Source organism: Oculina patagonica, chromosome 6 (genome assembly GCF_052425735.1).
Source record: "Oculina patagonica isolate OP01 chromosome 6, crgOcupat, whole genome shotgun sequence".
NCBI lineage: Eukaryota > Metazoa > Cnidaria > Anthozoa > Scleractinia > Oculinidae > Oculina > Oculina patagonica.
In genome coordinates this window covers 18,073,732-18,086,805 of record NC_135763.1, presented here as the reverse complement: position 1 = coordinate 18,086,805, position 13,074 = coordinate 18,073,732, and the positions used below count along the sequence as shown (strand labels likewise).

General features: G+C 39.3%; 1 protein-coding gene across 1 annotated transcript; it reads left to right on the top strand.

Moving 5' to 3' along the window:
* Positions 1-5,255: 5,255 nt before the first annotated feature.
* On the top strand, positions 5,256-11,104 carry LOC144658444 (steroid 17-alpha-hydroxylase/17,20 lyase-like). Its single transcript, XM_078518848.1, has 3 exons — positions 5,256-5,494; positions 7,473-7,630; positions 9,789-11,104. The coding sequence occupies exons 1-3, from the start codon at positions 5,286-5,288 to the stop codon at positions 10,949-10,951; spliced, it is 1,530 nt and encodes a 509-aa protein (XP_078374974.1). The 5' UTR covers positions 5,256-5,285; the 3' UTR covers positions 10,952-11,104.
* Positions 11,105-13,074: the final 1,970 nt, after the last annotated feature.

Here is a 13,074-nt window from a genome sequence, read left to right as displayed (position 1 = left end):
CGGTCGTGTTGATATACATAAAGTATTGAGTCAGCTAGCTAGGGGTTCGGAAAGCCGGGAACAACGTGAGCAGGGTGTGTCACCCTTTCATAAACCCATAATATAATCGGAGTCACTGTTTTAGTTTTAAATGCAGATACTTCACCAATGGATCACTGCTCCCCATCTCCCGACTGGTTGAAATGATCCGATGATTTATTTCAGTGCTTGTCCATTTTTATTTTATTACAGTGACGACGTTATTGCTTAATGCCAGCAGGCATTTTTTTGGCGGGGAGGGGGTGGGGTTGCGAATTTTAGATGTGAGACGCATGTACTCCATGAATCGAAGAGCACTGTGAACTAAGCACAAAAGAAACGTTTTGTTCCTTTCCGATGCACCATCTTAGTGGTGAGGAACTTGCAGCCAGGGCATGTGATGGGCACTATTACAAACAACGGCAACCAGGTGAAAACAATTGTCCGTAAAGCGTTTCTGCAACCTTGTTGATGCACAACAGGATACCCATACACGCGAAATAATCTTTCTTTAAGCAAAAATGGCAACAAAACTAAAATAATTCTCCGTGAGATGGACAACACTCATCATAAAAAAAATCCACACAATAGCCTGCAGGGAATCCCCCTTAGGTTACGCATAAGATAATGTCAATTAATATGCACGTTAATTTCGAGTACTCCAGTGGCGAATCTACTTGAAGTGCCGGAGGCCCCAACCGCCCCCTTATTTTTCTAGAAATATCGCATTTTCTTTCAACTGCTGAAATTTTCTTAGCAAAATTCAATATTCATAGTCAGCCCCCTCCTTAGCTGAAGATCACGATCCGCCGATGTACTCTTTTATTTCCCGTGAACACTTCTATAACCAACATACAAAAATGGTTAACTACATGTATTTATCTTTATTTACTTTAGCAACATCATAAAATAAACTGTTCTCATTGTTCCTTTCGTAACTTCTTCAGTCTTCCATAGAACTACATGTAGTGTATCGCACGTAGAGTGAAGAAAACTCAGCCCTATAAAAAATAACAATAATAAAATTAAATAATTATAACCCTTAAGAACTCAACTTTCCTTGCATATTTCTAACCATGATCATTGCAAGTACAATAAACAAACAAAACCATCCTTACGCTTTCACTCAAGTTCACGTTCTGTACTTATCCTGCCTAAATAAACAACAACAACAACAACAACCACATGGTGAGATACATCTATACCTTAGTAACAGACCCATATGTTTATTTGCATTGAACAAATATTAGTATTTGTTCGAAGCTTGCAAAGACGACCTAACCTGTGCTAAGAACTGGGCAACTGGATTCAACCAGACCGATGGTATTAATACATGCAAACAGCCCTGCAAGAAATTTAGTGATTATCACGCGAATGGCAAAGAACTTTGTAACAACATGTGGGATATAAACTTGATCTACAAGAAAACCGACTGCTTGCAGTTGAATTTAACAGATGCCAAGTCCAACCCAAATGACAAGCTGGTGGAAAAACTGTTCGGGGGAAAAGAAACCAAACCCAAGAGCGGGTTTACTGCCTTGACTGTTGATCTGTCCCTGGTTCATATTCTTGCTTTATTGTGTGTTTTCCTGCGTTAAAGGACGCTTGACCTTAAGACTTTGACTCGCGTTTTTTTTCTTGTGCATTGAAATGAAAGTGTGATCGACATTTTCCGGCTAAGACGAAGGTTTAATTTAGGTAGCTGGAAATGTGTGAGGGACTCGAGGGAAAAAAGTTGCTTTTGGGGGAGAGGCAGGGGGTATTGGATATATTTCGAAGATTTCATTTCGGGCTGGCGGTATGGTACGGATAATCTTGTTATTCGAAGCAATTGCATCCTGATGTAGGGTTTATATTAGTATGTACGCCAAAACAAAAGAGTTATTTTAGGAGTATTGTAGTTGTGCTTCATCCCTACCTGCCCATCAACGCTTATTTTCACTTGTAATTGAATGATAGTACAGCATTTTTTTTTTCTGTTTTGGTATCCACCACAAATTATCGCGATAATAATAAAATTGTTGTTTTGAGAAATTATCCTCGATGTATTTTTCTGGATTGTATTTTTCTGGATTTTCTGGATAGGCCCCCAACCTGAGAATAAACTGAGTAGTTACGTTTTGAAAGTTTCCAATGCGTCGATTTCATGTTACCAACGCATTTGTCCTAGAAAAATGTGCAAGCTATCAAGGGTTTTAAATAATATATTGAAAAATTTACCTTATTATCGGAAAATAACGATACATGTTATTCAACCTCGTTCCCAGAGCTTTTCCCTTGGTTTTTGATGCATGTTATTAACGCGAATTTCAAAAATTCGCGCTAATTTTAGGGTAAATTCGAACGTTTTGTTGTTTTAATTTTGAACTCTTTACTATTCATAGTGAAATGATTAAGATCACGATTTTTATTTATTTATCAAGTATTCTCAAATATAAGGGTTTATTACAAAGAAGAAACATATATATCATACCATTGGAATTCAATACTGGTGGTCTTGGGCTTCGTCTGTTAAATTTATTACAGTATTTGTCAACATTTTAACGATTTGCCATAGCACAGCAAAGGTGTTTTGCGAAGTATAAAAATAATTAAATAGCGAGAGAATAATAGTAATTTGTTTAAAGGAAACGTGACCGGTCAAGGTGGCTCAAAGTTGAATGTTGACTTGTCAAGTTCCCATTCAAAGCCAGAGTTCGTGCTCTACTAAATCCGCAAGGAGACAGAGTTAGAATTTTTAATTTTCGTTTGCTTTCACAAAAGTGAAAAGAACATACCTTGACAGCGTCTGGAAAAGAACGTACCTTGACAGAGTTTGAAAATTAATTTCAATATCGTTCCGTGTAAATTTTTACCGGCCAACAGCCGTCGAAGCTCCTTATTGGAAAACCAAAACTTTAACTCTGTTTCCCTGCAGATCTACGGTCCCTTCTTGTAACACAGAAACAAGAATAATTACTAGACTGTAAACTCGTTTAGAACTTCCGTAATCTCGAAAACCTGGAAGGAAAACGGTCTATTTCCCCGTTTAACAAACAAAAACTGCAGAACTCGCGTAATTTTCACTTCTCCCCTTGTAACACGAAAGCTGTTTATCCTAAAACGCCTCGTTTTCATGCCTCGTGCCAGTTTTTTTCCGCGCGTCCGCCATTTGTGAAATCGGTGTATGTACCATTACTTTTCGGTGCAGCCTGGCCGTTTTGGCTTTAAACAAAGCATTCCTCACAGTGATAAAGTGACGGAAACATAAATACCTGATTTTGTTTCAACTAAAAACTATATTCTTTTCAAAATCTCAGCCTCGGGTTTATTCTTAAAATATTCTTAAAAATTCGCAAATTTCAGCCTCGATATTCTTATAAACTAAATTCTTATATAAAAAAAAGAGTTAATGTTGCTGTTGCGCTACTGTGTTAGTATCTGAGGTAAACACCAAATAAATACATCCAGGTAAATTGCTGTGTTGGCCGACAGTCAACGTTCATCATTGTTTTATATTTGGGAAGAAAAGACAGAGTTAGCTCACAAGTTCTCTCGGGTGTGTCGCCTAAAGAAGAACAAGCAATCGGGTTCGTCGCCTTTGCTTTGTGACCCAACTCTGAATATTAGAAAAAAAATATTTTCATCACAGTGAGTTTTTTTTAACGGCGGTTCTTATCTCGGTTGTTTTGCCCGATAAGGACGAGCGATCGGGTGAGTCGCCTTTGCTTTGCCGTTTTAAAAAGCTCACTGCACTTCTGCAGTAATTTATTTTTCTTTTGTTGAACGTTTGATTGACTCGGAAAAAATTGGCTATACGCGAGGAGTAGATGTCAGATATTTTCTGCATGCATGAAAACAATGTACACTCGATACGTCGCCGTAACGCAACATGATCGCCAAGATCTCAAAATATACTTATCTATATAAATGGTTCTATTAAACGATAAAATGTTCGAAAACAATGTCAGGTTTTTTTGTACATTTATATCCACCACCAATCACCTCCACTTGGGACCACTTCAGGGAATAATTACTAGTGGTAACCACAGGTTAGAAAGTGCGGGCCTTGACGCACTTAGAAAAGGTACTGGTACGAGAGTGCGTAATTTTAGATGGCAGTGTTAATAAATAAATGATTAAATGGACAAAACACAATTATCCCGAGTAACGCGTCACGCAAGGAATGCATGTTTTTATCGTTTTGAGAAGTGTAATCGAGCACGCGGTGTGAATTGAGATGTGATTTTTCTCAGTCGGTAAACTCGCTATGTTGTGCTCGCCTTTTATTAATGTGGCGCGATTAATGATAAATCACGCTTAATTGCCGCTAACTGTAACCGGCCGCGAACCAGTCAGAGTTGTTTTTTGTCGGATTGACAGTTTAGTGAACGAATTTCTCGAGAATAACCGTTGTTGGAATCATTCGCTTTGCCGTGGTTTATGCGTGATACAATCAGAGCGAATTTTCGCAAACTGGCAACACCCGTAAAACACGTCTGCAAATTGTAATGTTTGCAATCTTCCATGGGACAGAAGCCTAGATCTTATGTGACAATCGTTCTTGGAGAACAGATTTTCTCTTCCGGTGTTACGACAAACTGTCGTGATTGACACATTTTTCGCATTCCGATCGTTCTTAGTGGAAGAACAAAATTTTCAACTTCCGTTTTCGGTTCGCTTTCTATTAACGTGGCGCGCACGCGTAAAACGCAATCCGCTGGTCACTGTCAAGATTAGGGTTGCGGGCCTCTCTTGGGCCCACAATTAATTGTTATCGTAAAGTTTAATGCCGGATTAGCTTGCTGCAATATATTCTGGTTGCACGATTGAAAAATGCTTCCCTTTCCGAGTTTAGACTTCTGCTGTACCAACAATAACAAGAGAGTATCATCCTTTTTTATGCACAAAGTGTAAATTCTTAAAATATTACGTGACGCCGGCTTAGCTGGGTACCGGGTGCCTTGAGCCAGACATCAGGCGGTAACATAAACCGATTGCGCAAAAGTGCATGACTGGCTTTGTCTTGTCAACGACCGACTTTTATCTGATCGTTAAACAATGGATTCTCTTGGTTTGAGTGACAACCAAGGTGCCTGTAGAAGCACCAATGGCGCCGTTGTTAGGGCACGCGGCTCGTCATGGCAGGCTATCAGCCAATCAGTTGCGTGGAATGCAGTTGGTTCTCGCGTGATCGGGTTTAGATTGCGTAACAGATTTTGCGAACTCAAACAAACTGGTCACGCTTTATTGAATTAGTTCGTCAACGCTGTCAAACATTGCCAAACATGGCTCCGTTGCTTGCTACGATTTACAATTCTCTTAGCATTGGAAATGTTCTTCTGCTGTTTCTTCTGCTGCTAATGTTACATTACCTGATGGTGCTCTACGAGTTCAGGAACATGCCGCCTGGTCCGCGTTTAACGACTCTCCCTGTTTTAGGAAACGTGTTTTCCCTCGACTCCAAGGCGGAGAAACTTACCGAGGCTTTCAAAAGGTCAGTAAAGTTATACAGTTTTATTTTGATCAAATGTCATTGGAAACAGAAACCATTTACTGAATTGGTTTATACTATGTATACGATCAGAAAATGCTCTCTTCTAAATTAGAACAGAATGTTGGTTTGGTGAAACATGAGACTTCTTGCATGCAGTAACAACTGATACCAGTCTATTTCTACTTTTTGAGATTCGTAATAGGTTAAAAAGTAAAAAATCACAGATATTAAGTATAGAGAAGGAAAAGAAAAAGTAAAAACTATTCGATGACTTGAGACATGAACCAACTGATGATTAGCGGGAGCCTCGAAAACTAAGTCCAACAGCATAAAGCTTTTCCTCACGCGATCTTTCCTCCCCACCTCGAATTGTTTAAGGTGTTGACAGGTTTAACATTACACGACTACTGCGATTTTGTGTACTTGACCTTTAGAGTTTTACTTTCACGAGTTTAAAGATTTGCCACTTTTATAAATGACACGCGCGACGATGGGTGATTTTAACATTTATTTCAGCGAGGGTTGTTTCTCTGCCATTTGCTCTTTAAAATATTCTTAACAGTCGGCACCGATGGATTAAATCGTTTCAAGAAAGGCAATAGATGTAAGTTATGTTTTTAAGATTCCTTTGTTTCTCTTGAAGTTGATTTTTTTCGGTGAATTTGACTTCTCCGAGGATAATTATTTTTTATAAACCAGGTAATCTGGGTAATCTTTTACTCGCAATCGTGATAAGAAAATCGTTATAATCTCTTCAAAAAGAGTTTTTGGGAGCGATAGACGTTTAGCGTGCGCCTGGTGCAGGTGAAACAATAGACTGTTCACAGCCCTCTATTTTTTCGTATTTTTTTCGATCGAATGAGCGTTGAAAAATAGAGAGGCTGTGGACAGTCTAGTGAAACAACAACTCTTTGTTTTCACGTAACGCCATCAAAATTTTAAATCCGAAATCGTAGGCCTTTGAGTTTTTATCCTTCTTCGGCTACTTTAAGTCACAATGGAAAAGAATGTTTTAGTTCGATAGCATCTTTAGTTTTAAGGTAGAGCATTTTGAATTTCGGAGTTTTCACACCACATGACAGTGGACGCCAAATAACAGGAGGACAAACCGGAGCTTTTCCACAGAAAAACTGATTTGCACTTCCCATACTTTCCACAAGAATGGTGTTTTATACTGAGATCTATAAATTCGTTTGGAACATTTCGAGGGATAACTCGAGTACAGAATACCGCACAGACCATTGACTCGCACTCTCTATTCAAGTTAGTCTTTTCATAACATTTCAAATTCTGGACTGGTTTTACTCAGTTATTGTGGTTTTACTTCTTGGTGGCGTAACAGTGAAAACCAGCAATAGGTGTCAGTATGTTTTCGTTTTAGATCACACGATCTTAAAATCGCAAGAAATATATAATAACGTCACATCGTAAAACGCAAACGTGACCAATTCGGCACCATATTCGATACAAACATTCGATATCCCTTTATTGTTTTATATAGCAAGCTTTATTCCAGGAGTTTCGATCGGAACTACAACAATACGGAGACCAGGATGTGTTGCAAGGAGACCTGAGTGCAAGTGACAGACCTGTGTGCATGTTCAATTCCTGGCCGTAGGCAGGATTTTCATGGGTCTAGGCGGTCCAAGAGTCATTTACCCTTACTCCCCGATTAGGTGGACCTTTGTGGTCCCCCCGGGGGGGGGGGAACCCGGGAAGAAAGGGCGCAGTCGCACCAATCAAATCCCACCCCATCCTGTCTACGGCCCTGAATTTGAATGCGGTACTGAGCGATTTCCTTCATTTGATCCGGCACCAATACCCCTTGTTTTATAAAGTTTCGACTCCAAATCATAGACACTTCTTTGCATAAAACGTACATTTCTTCTTAAGTTGCGTTAATGATGCAAGACGGTACTTTTATATACAGAGCTTTAGTAACACACTGAATGTATGGCTTCCTTATTTGACATTGCAGCCTTAGAGAAAACTACGGACCTGTCTTCTCACTAAAACTTGGAAGTTACAAGTTCGTTATGGCGTCAAATATTGAAGCTGTGAATGAGATGCTTGTGAAGAAATCTGTTGACTACGCAGGAAGACCACAGACGTATTCTTTTTATATCCAAACCCTTGGTAAGCTACTGGAGTAACATAACAAACTCTCTCCAGACCGGGGGTGGGGGGGGGGGGGTAGTGCCCGCGCTGACTTTGAACGCTAATAACTTGTTTAATATTCAGCCAAACGCTGTCAAACTTTACGACTTTATCTAACATTTATCTGGGAACAATTTGATATGATAGATTGCTGTGTCAGGAACTTGACGTCACCATGGCAACGGCATTTTGACACGCATGTTTTCCCACATTTGTAAATTTCGTGTTTGTATTAATGGAAATTAACTTTAATGCAATTATTCTCACCATTTTACGGATTTTAAGAACAGTTTTATTGAATTTGAGTACTTTGCAGTAATTTTTGGCGGTTTTCCGACATTTTGGAAAAATTTCGAAATCCAAGATGGTGGATCCAAGATGACGGCTGTTTTGACGGATTACATTATGGTGTAATTGTCAGGTGATGTGACGTCATTATCCCACGTGACGTATACCAAAAGTTAGATTTTCGGGCATACTATATATCCTGTAAGTTTCATTGTGATTGCTTAAATATTCTGTAAGTTACGGAGGGGGGGGGGGGAGGCGAAATCCGTCCCCCCCCCCCGGTCTGAAAAGATCCAAAAAAGGCCGGTCTGAATAGGGTTAATTTCGGACTGGTTTTTGCAAGGAGATAATGACGAGCGTAAGCTTAAGCAATGGCAGCATTACTAGATATTTTGGAATTAGCATAACGATAGCCATAGGCAAAAGCGTGAACAAATATGGGCTCATGCCGTGCCCGTGCCTACTCTTGTTGGACGGTCAGCTATTATATTTAAGTCTAAATTTACGGTGGGCCGTTACCTTAAGGTTACTATTGTTAGCGGCTACTAATTTTAGCGATTTTAGCAAGCTGGGCGAAAATCGCTATATTTAGTACTCGCTAAAATTTGTCTCGGTCAAATTACATACTCGTTAAATTTAAGTACCCCCACCACCACCGAAGGAAAACAAATGAAACATAACGTGAATTTGCAAGGACTACCGTGACAAAATGGAAGTACCAGATCTTCTCACTGAAGAGGAGCTAATCAGCTACATTGAAACCTCGATTTAACGAAGGGCCAAGGGACTGGGGAAATTTGTTCGTTATATCGAGAGTTCGTTATATCGAAAACCTCGATTTAACGAATTTTAGGAAAAACAACCAAAATATTCGTTCTATATATCGAGGCATAGTTAATATTTAATTTTCAACTGTGTTATGTTGCACTGGACTGCACTGCCCCAGCATTTACGGAACTGATCAGTTACTAATAAACATTCGTTCTTTAATGTCTATACGAAGCTATTGTCTCAGTACAGATCTGTATATAGCTACGATACTAAAGCCTGAACAGGCAAACAAAACTACTTAATGCGTCCTCCATTTAAGAAATTCCTCAAAATGAACATGATAACAGATCGTGTGCCTTGTGCCGTGTCTTCCACTCATTTTTAAAGCACGGAGGACAAATATCAGTGGAAGTGGTTGGTAAACGAAGAAACAAAGGCATTCAACTAGAAATTCTAGCTATGTATGATTTTTCCACAAGGAGCCCTAAAAGATAAAGAAAACAATTAATAGAACTCACTAGAGACAAAGAGAATAAAGTCGAACTGTTGAGGTTTTTTGTGTTTGTCACAGTTTGTATATGTATACAGCTAGCGCTGCAATGATCTGTTGCCCTCTTGTTACAGGATCAAACAAATTTCATCCTTGTTGATTTGATTCGTACTCATCTTTCGTCACATGTTGACATTTATTCGTTATATCGAGGTATATTTTACGTTTGAGCTTCTTGATTGTGTTCGTTATAACGAGGATTTCGTTAAATCGAGGTTCGTTATATCGAGGTTCTGTTCCATACATTTTACTGTAATTGTGGCCGGGATGAAGAATATCGTTCGTTATACCGAGGACTTCGTTATATAGAGGTTCGTTAAATCGAGGTTCCACTGTATAACTAAATAACCAATGAAGAAACATTGCAAGGCTGATTCAACGGTTTGGTATTGTATTTGAATTCCAATATTTCGGAAGGCTAAAATTTATGGTTCCTAAGATAATCACCATTCAGTACTAAGCTATACACCGCAACGATATTTTTCGGACTATGTTTATAACAGGCGTATCTTTTATTTTGATTTACAGGAGGTAAGGATATCATCTTGGGTAGCTATGGCCCTGAATGGAGGTTTCATCGCAAACTCCTTACTACAGCCTTGCGTAAGTACCTCTCCAATATTCCTCTTATTGAAAAACGAATCTCAACGCAAGCAGAGAAACTGGTACAGTTCATGGAAGACCAAGAAGAAAACCCATTCAATCCCGCAGATTGCTTGATGCGTAGCGTAGCTAATGTTATTTGTGGGATTACGTTTGGACAAGGAAGCGACACCAACAGCCCAGAATTGGACCGGCTTTTGAAACTGAACGCTGACTTTGTAGCAAATCCCGATGACCTTCAGTTAGTTACAGTCTTAGACTTCTTTCCGTGGGCGCATTATCTGTTTGTAAAGGCATATGATCGAGTTCTCGAGCCTTTTCATCAAATACACGAAATCGTCCGTAAAATCTTGAGGCAGCGACAAAACAGCTTCGATCCAGCACAGCCCATAGAAGATTTGATCTCAGGGCTTCTTAATGCCAAACATGAAACTGAATGTGAAAGCGATGAGGTAAGAAGTGGCCTCCTTTCCGATGACTATCTTGTCAACACCATCGAAGACATGTTTATTGCCGGGTACGAAACCACCAGCACCACACTGAAGTGGGTCATTGCCTTCTTGGTCAACTATCCAATGTACCAGGTGGACATTCAGCGCCAGTTAGATGAAGTTGTTGGTGAAGAGAAACCCTCTTTAGAACATCGCCAAAGTCTACCTATCATTCAAGCAACAATCATTGAAACGCTGCGACTGGGGAACGTGACAGCTCTTTTATTGCCTCATTTCACACTGACCGACACAACGCTCTCAGGATACCGTGTTCCGAAAGACACCATCGTCTTTGCCAATACGGAGCCTATTCATCTAGATCCCCAATGCTGGGAAAACCCCACCGAGTTCAACCCATACCGTCATATCGACGAAGATGGCAACCTAATCACCAACCAAGCCAACATTTATTCTTTCGGTGCTGGACGCCGGGTGTGCGCTGGAGAAGCCCTGGCTAAAATGGAGCTGTTCATGTTTGTCTCGTGGATGCTCCATGAGTTTACTTTTATCGCCGAAGATGGTCATCCACCTGAGGTCAAGGGAGCTTTCATCCAGTTTCCTTCTGCTTATAAGATACGGGCTATCAAACGACGTTGAATGATCTTGAACTCCAATTCATTATTTCTATATTATTATAAAAAAAAAACATATCAAAGGAACAACATACCTTTCTTATATCGAAAACAATGGAATTGTGGTACGGCCGTGACCTATGATATTGGAGGGTATCAATGGGGTTAACCGTTAGCCGTAATAAAAAATTATTTTAGGAAAAAAAAATTTTTATAAAAAAAGAAAAAAAAGAAAAAAAAACAAACAAAAAAAAAAAAAAAAAGCAGAAAATGTTTCACCACGGGCCTAAACCTAAAAACATGTTTTCAACATTAGATTAACTTTTACCTTTTCACAATAATGAAAACTAATTTAAGCTTTTTAAAATAATGGGAATTTATTTAAAACACTTCTGTTAACCGTTACGGGAAGAAACAAACCGCTTGTCGTAAAAAAGCCAAAATATTGACCGTTAATCGTAAAAGCCACCACCGCTTTGAGACCCTTATATTGGTGCCCGGGTGCCGATATAGATGTTTTTCTGTGCTTGGAGCAGCTCTTAAAAAGTAGTGCGCTAGACCCATGGTAAAAGGGGCACGTTTTAGCGTCCCTTTTTAAATGCCTTAAAATTCCAATGCTTATGAGAAAACAAAAACATCAAGTGGTAAAAAACGCTTATAGCCAAAGGAATCAGTTTTACCTTTGGTCCCCATCAATACCTAAAGAATATTGTTAGCTATTGGGCAAAGTATTATAGTTTGGATTCATCTTTCTATTATTGTTATAACTCTTTTAAATGCAGTTATTAAAATTATCTTCTTTTGATTAGTTTTTGATACATAGTTTCGATACATAGGGCGGTCGAAATGAAATCTGCATCCATTTTATGGGAGAAACCGGGTGAACACGCGATGGGCAAATGACACGAGGGAAAGCTACAAATTGCGATGTCTGCGAATGTGACTAAACCTAGTGTGTGACATTCGAAAATGGAAGCAGTTGAGCAGACGCTCGAGCGTCTCGAAGTCCTAGTGTACGTGTATGCATAGGTGTACGAGGCGAGGGGGGGGGGGAGGGCGAGGGGGGCTGCAGCCCCCCCCCCCCCCAGTGCCAAAATTTTTCGGGCAAAATGCTTAGAATTCGGACAACAAGCCTAGAGAAAAAGTATTAGTAATGTAAGTAACTGTCCCGCAAGTAGTGTTAGTAATCGTTTTGTAAGTGGTCTTTTTTTTTTGGGAACGAATGAAAGTAACTGTATCAATTGATTTGTAAATAAGCTTTTTCTTTTTTTGTGTGTTGCAATTAAATAAAATCAAACAAGTTAGACCATTATTAGTGGACTTCAAATTAATACCAACACCTTAATTGGATTTTCAAGTAGCACTAAATCTCGGTGACACTGCGGCGGCGCTCTTTAATATTTTTGCTGCGCAAAATCAGGGGTTGCGCTTTGTCGCTTAATCGAGTAAATACGGTATTTATCCTTTAATCGATGTAGTTTTAGATTTTTCCATAGCAGTATTAGTCATGTATTATTTAAAACAAGTATTATGGAAATATAAACGTTATTACTTTATTAGCTTTATCGGTTGTTGCAACATTGAAATATTCAATTCAAGATTGGAATATTGAAGCAACGAATGACAAGAATGAAATCAAATTTGCAATAATGAAGTCATTAATCCACCCTTGACAGGAAGGCTTGAGGTGTTTTGGCTGTAATTCGCGGAGAGAATACAAACCACCGCTATAAATATCGATTTTTGAAGACGTGCGAAAACAACTAGAAAAGTGCAGGCTTAACTTTTGAAGTTGTAATCCACTTCCATCCTAGCTATCCGCAGCCAAAGAAGCGTGTTTAGAAGGCAAGCATTGATATATCTTTTTCTTTTTATGAATAAATGTTACGCTTCAGCGTTCTCTAAAAGCGAGTTTGGATCACGCGACTTAACTGCGAACATTCGATAGTTAATAAATGCTCCAGCGATTTGAAATTGCAAAACTTGAAAAAAAAAAAAATGGTACCTTGAAACTACATCATTCTATTTGCGTGTTTTCCGAACAGTGTACTTTTTGTCTCGTGACGTCTCGTGACGTCATGACGTTTTCATGACGACACGAGATAATACTACAGGGGAGAAGGTGCATTCCATGCGTGTTTGCATTCT

Excerpts from the sequence above, each read along its gene's own strand:
- LOC144658444 (XM_078518848.1), top strand. The coding sequence starts at position 5,286 with ATGGCTCCGTTGCTTGCTACGATTTACAATTCTCTTAGCATTGGAAAT. Across the intron at positions 5,495-7,472 it reads CTTACCGAGGCTTTCAAAAG|CCTTAGAGAAAACTACGGAC; the intron begins GTCAGTAAAGTT and ends TTGACATTGCAG. Across the intron at positions 7,631-9,788 it reads TTTTTATATCCAAACCCTTG|GAGGTAAGGATATCATCTTG; the intron begins GTAAGCTACTGG and ends TTTGATTTACAG.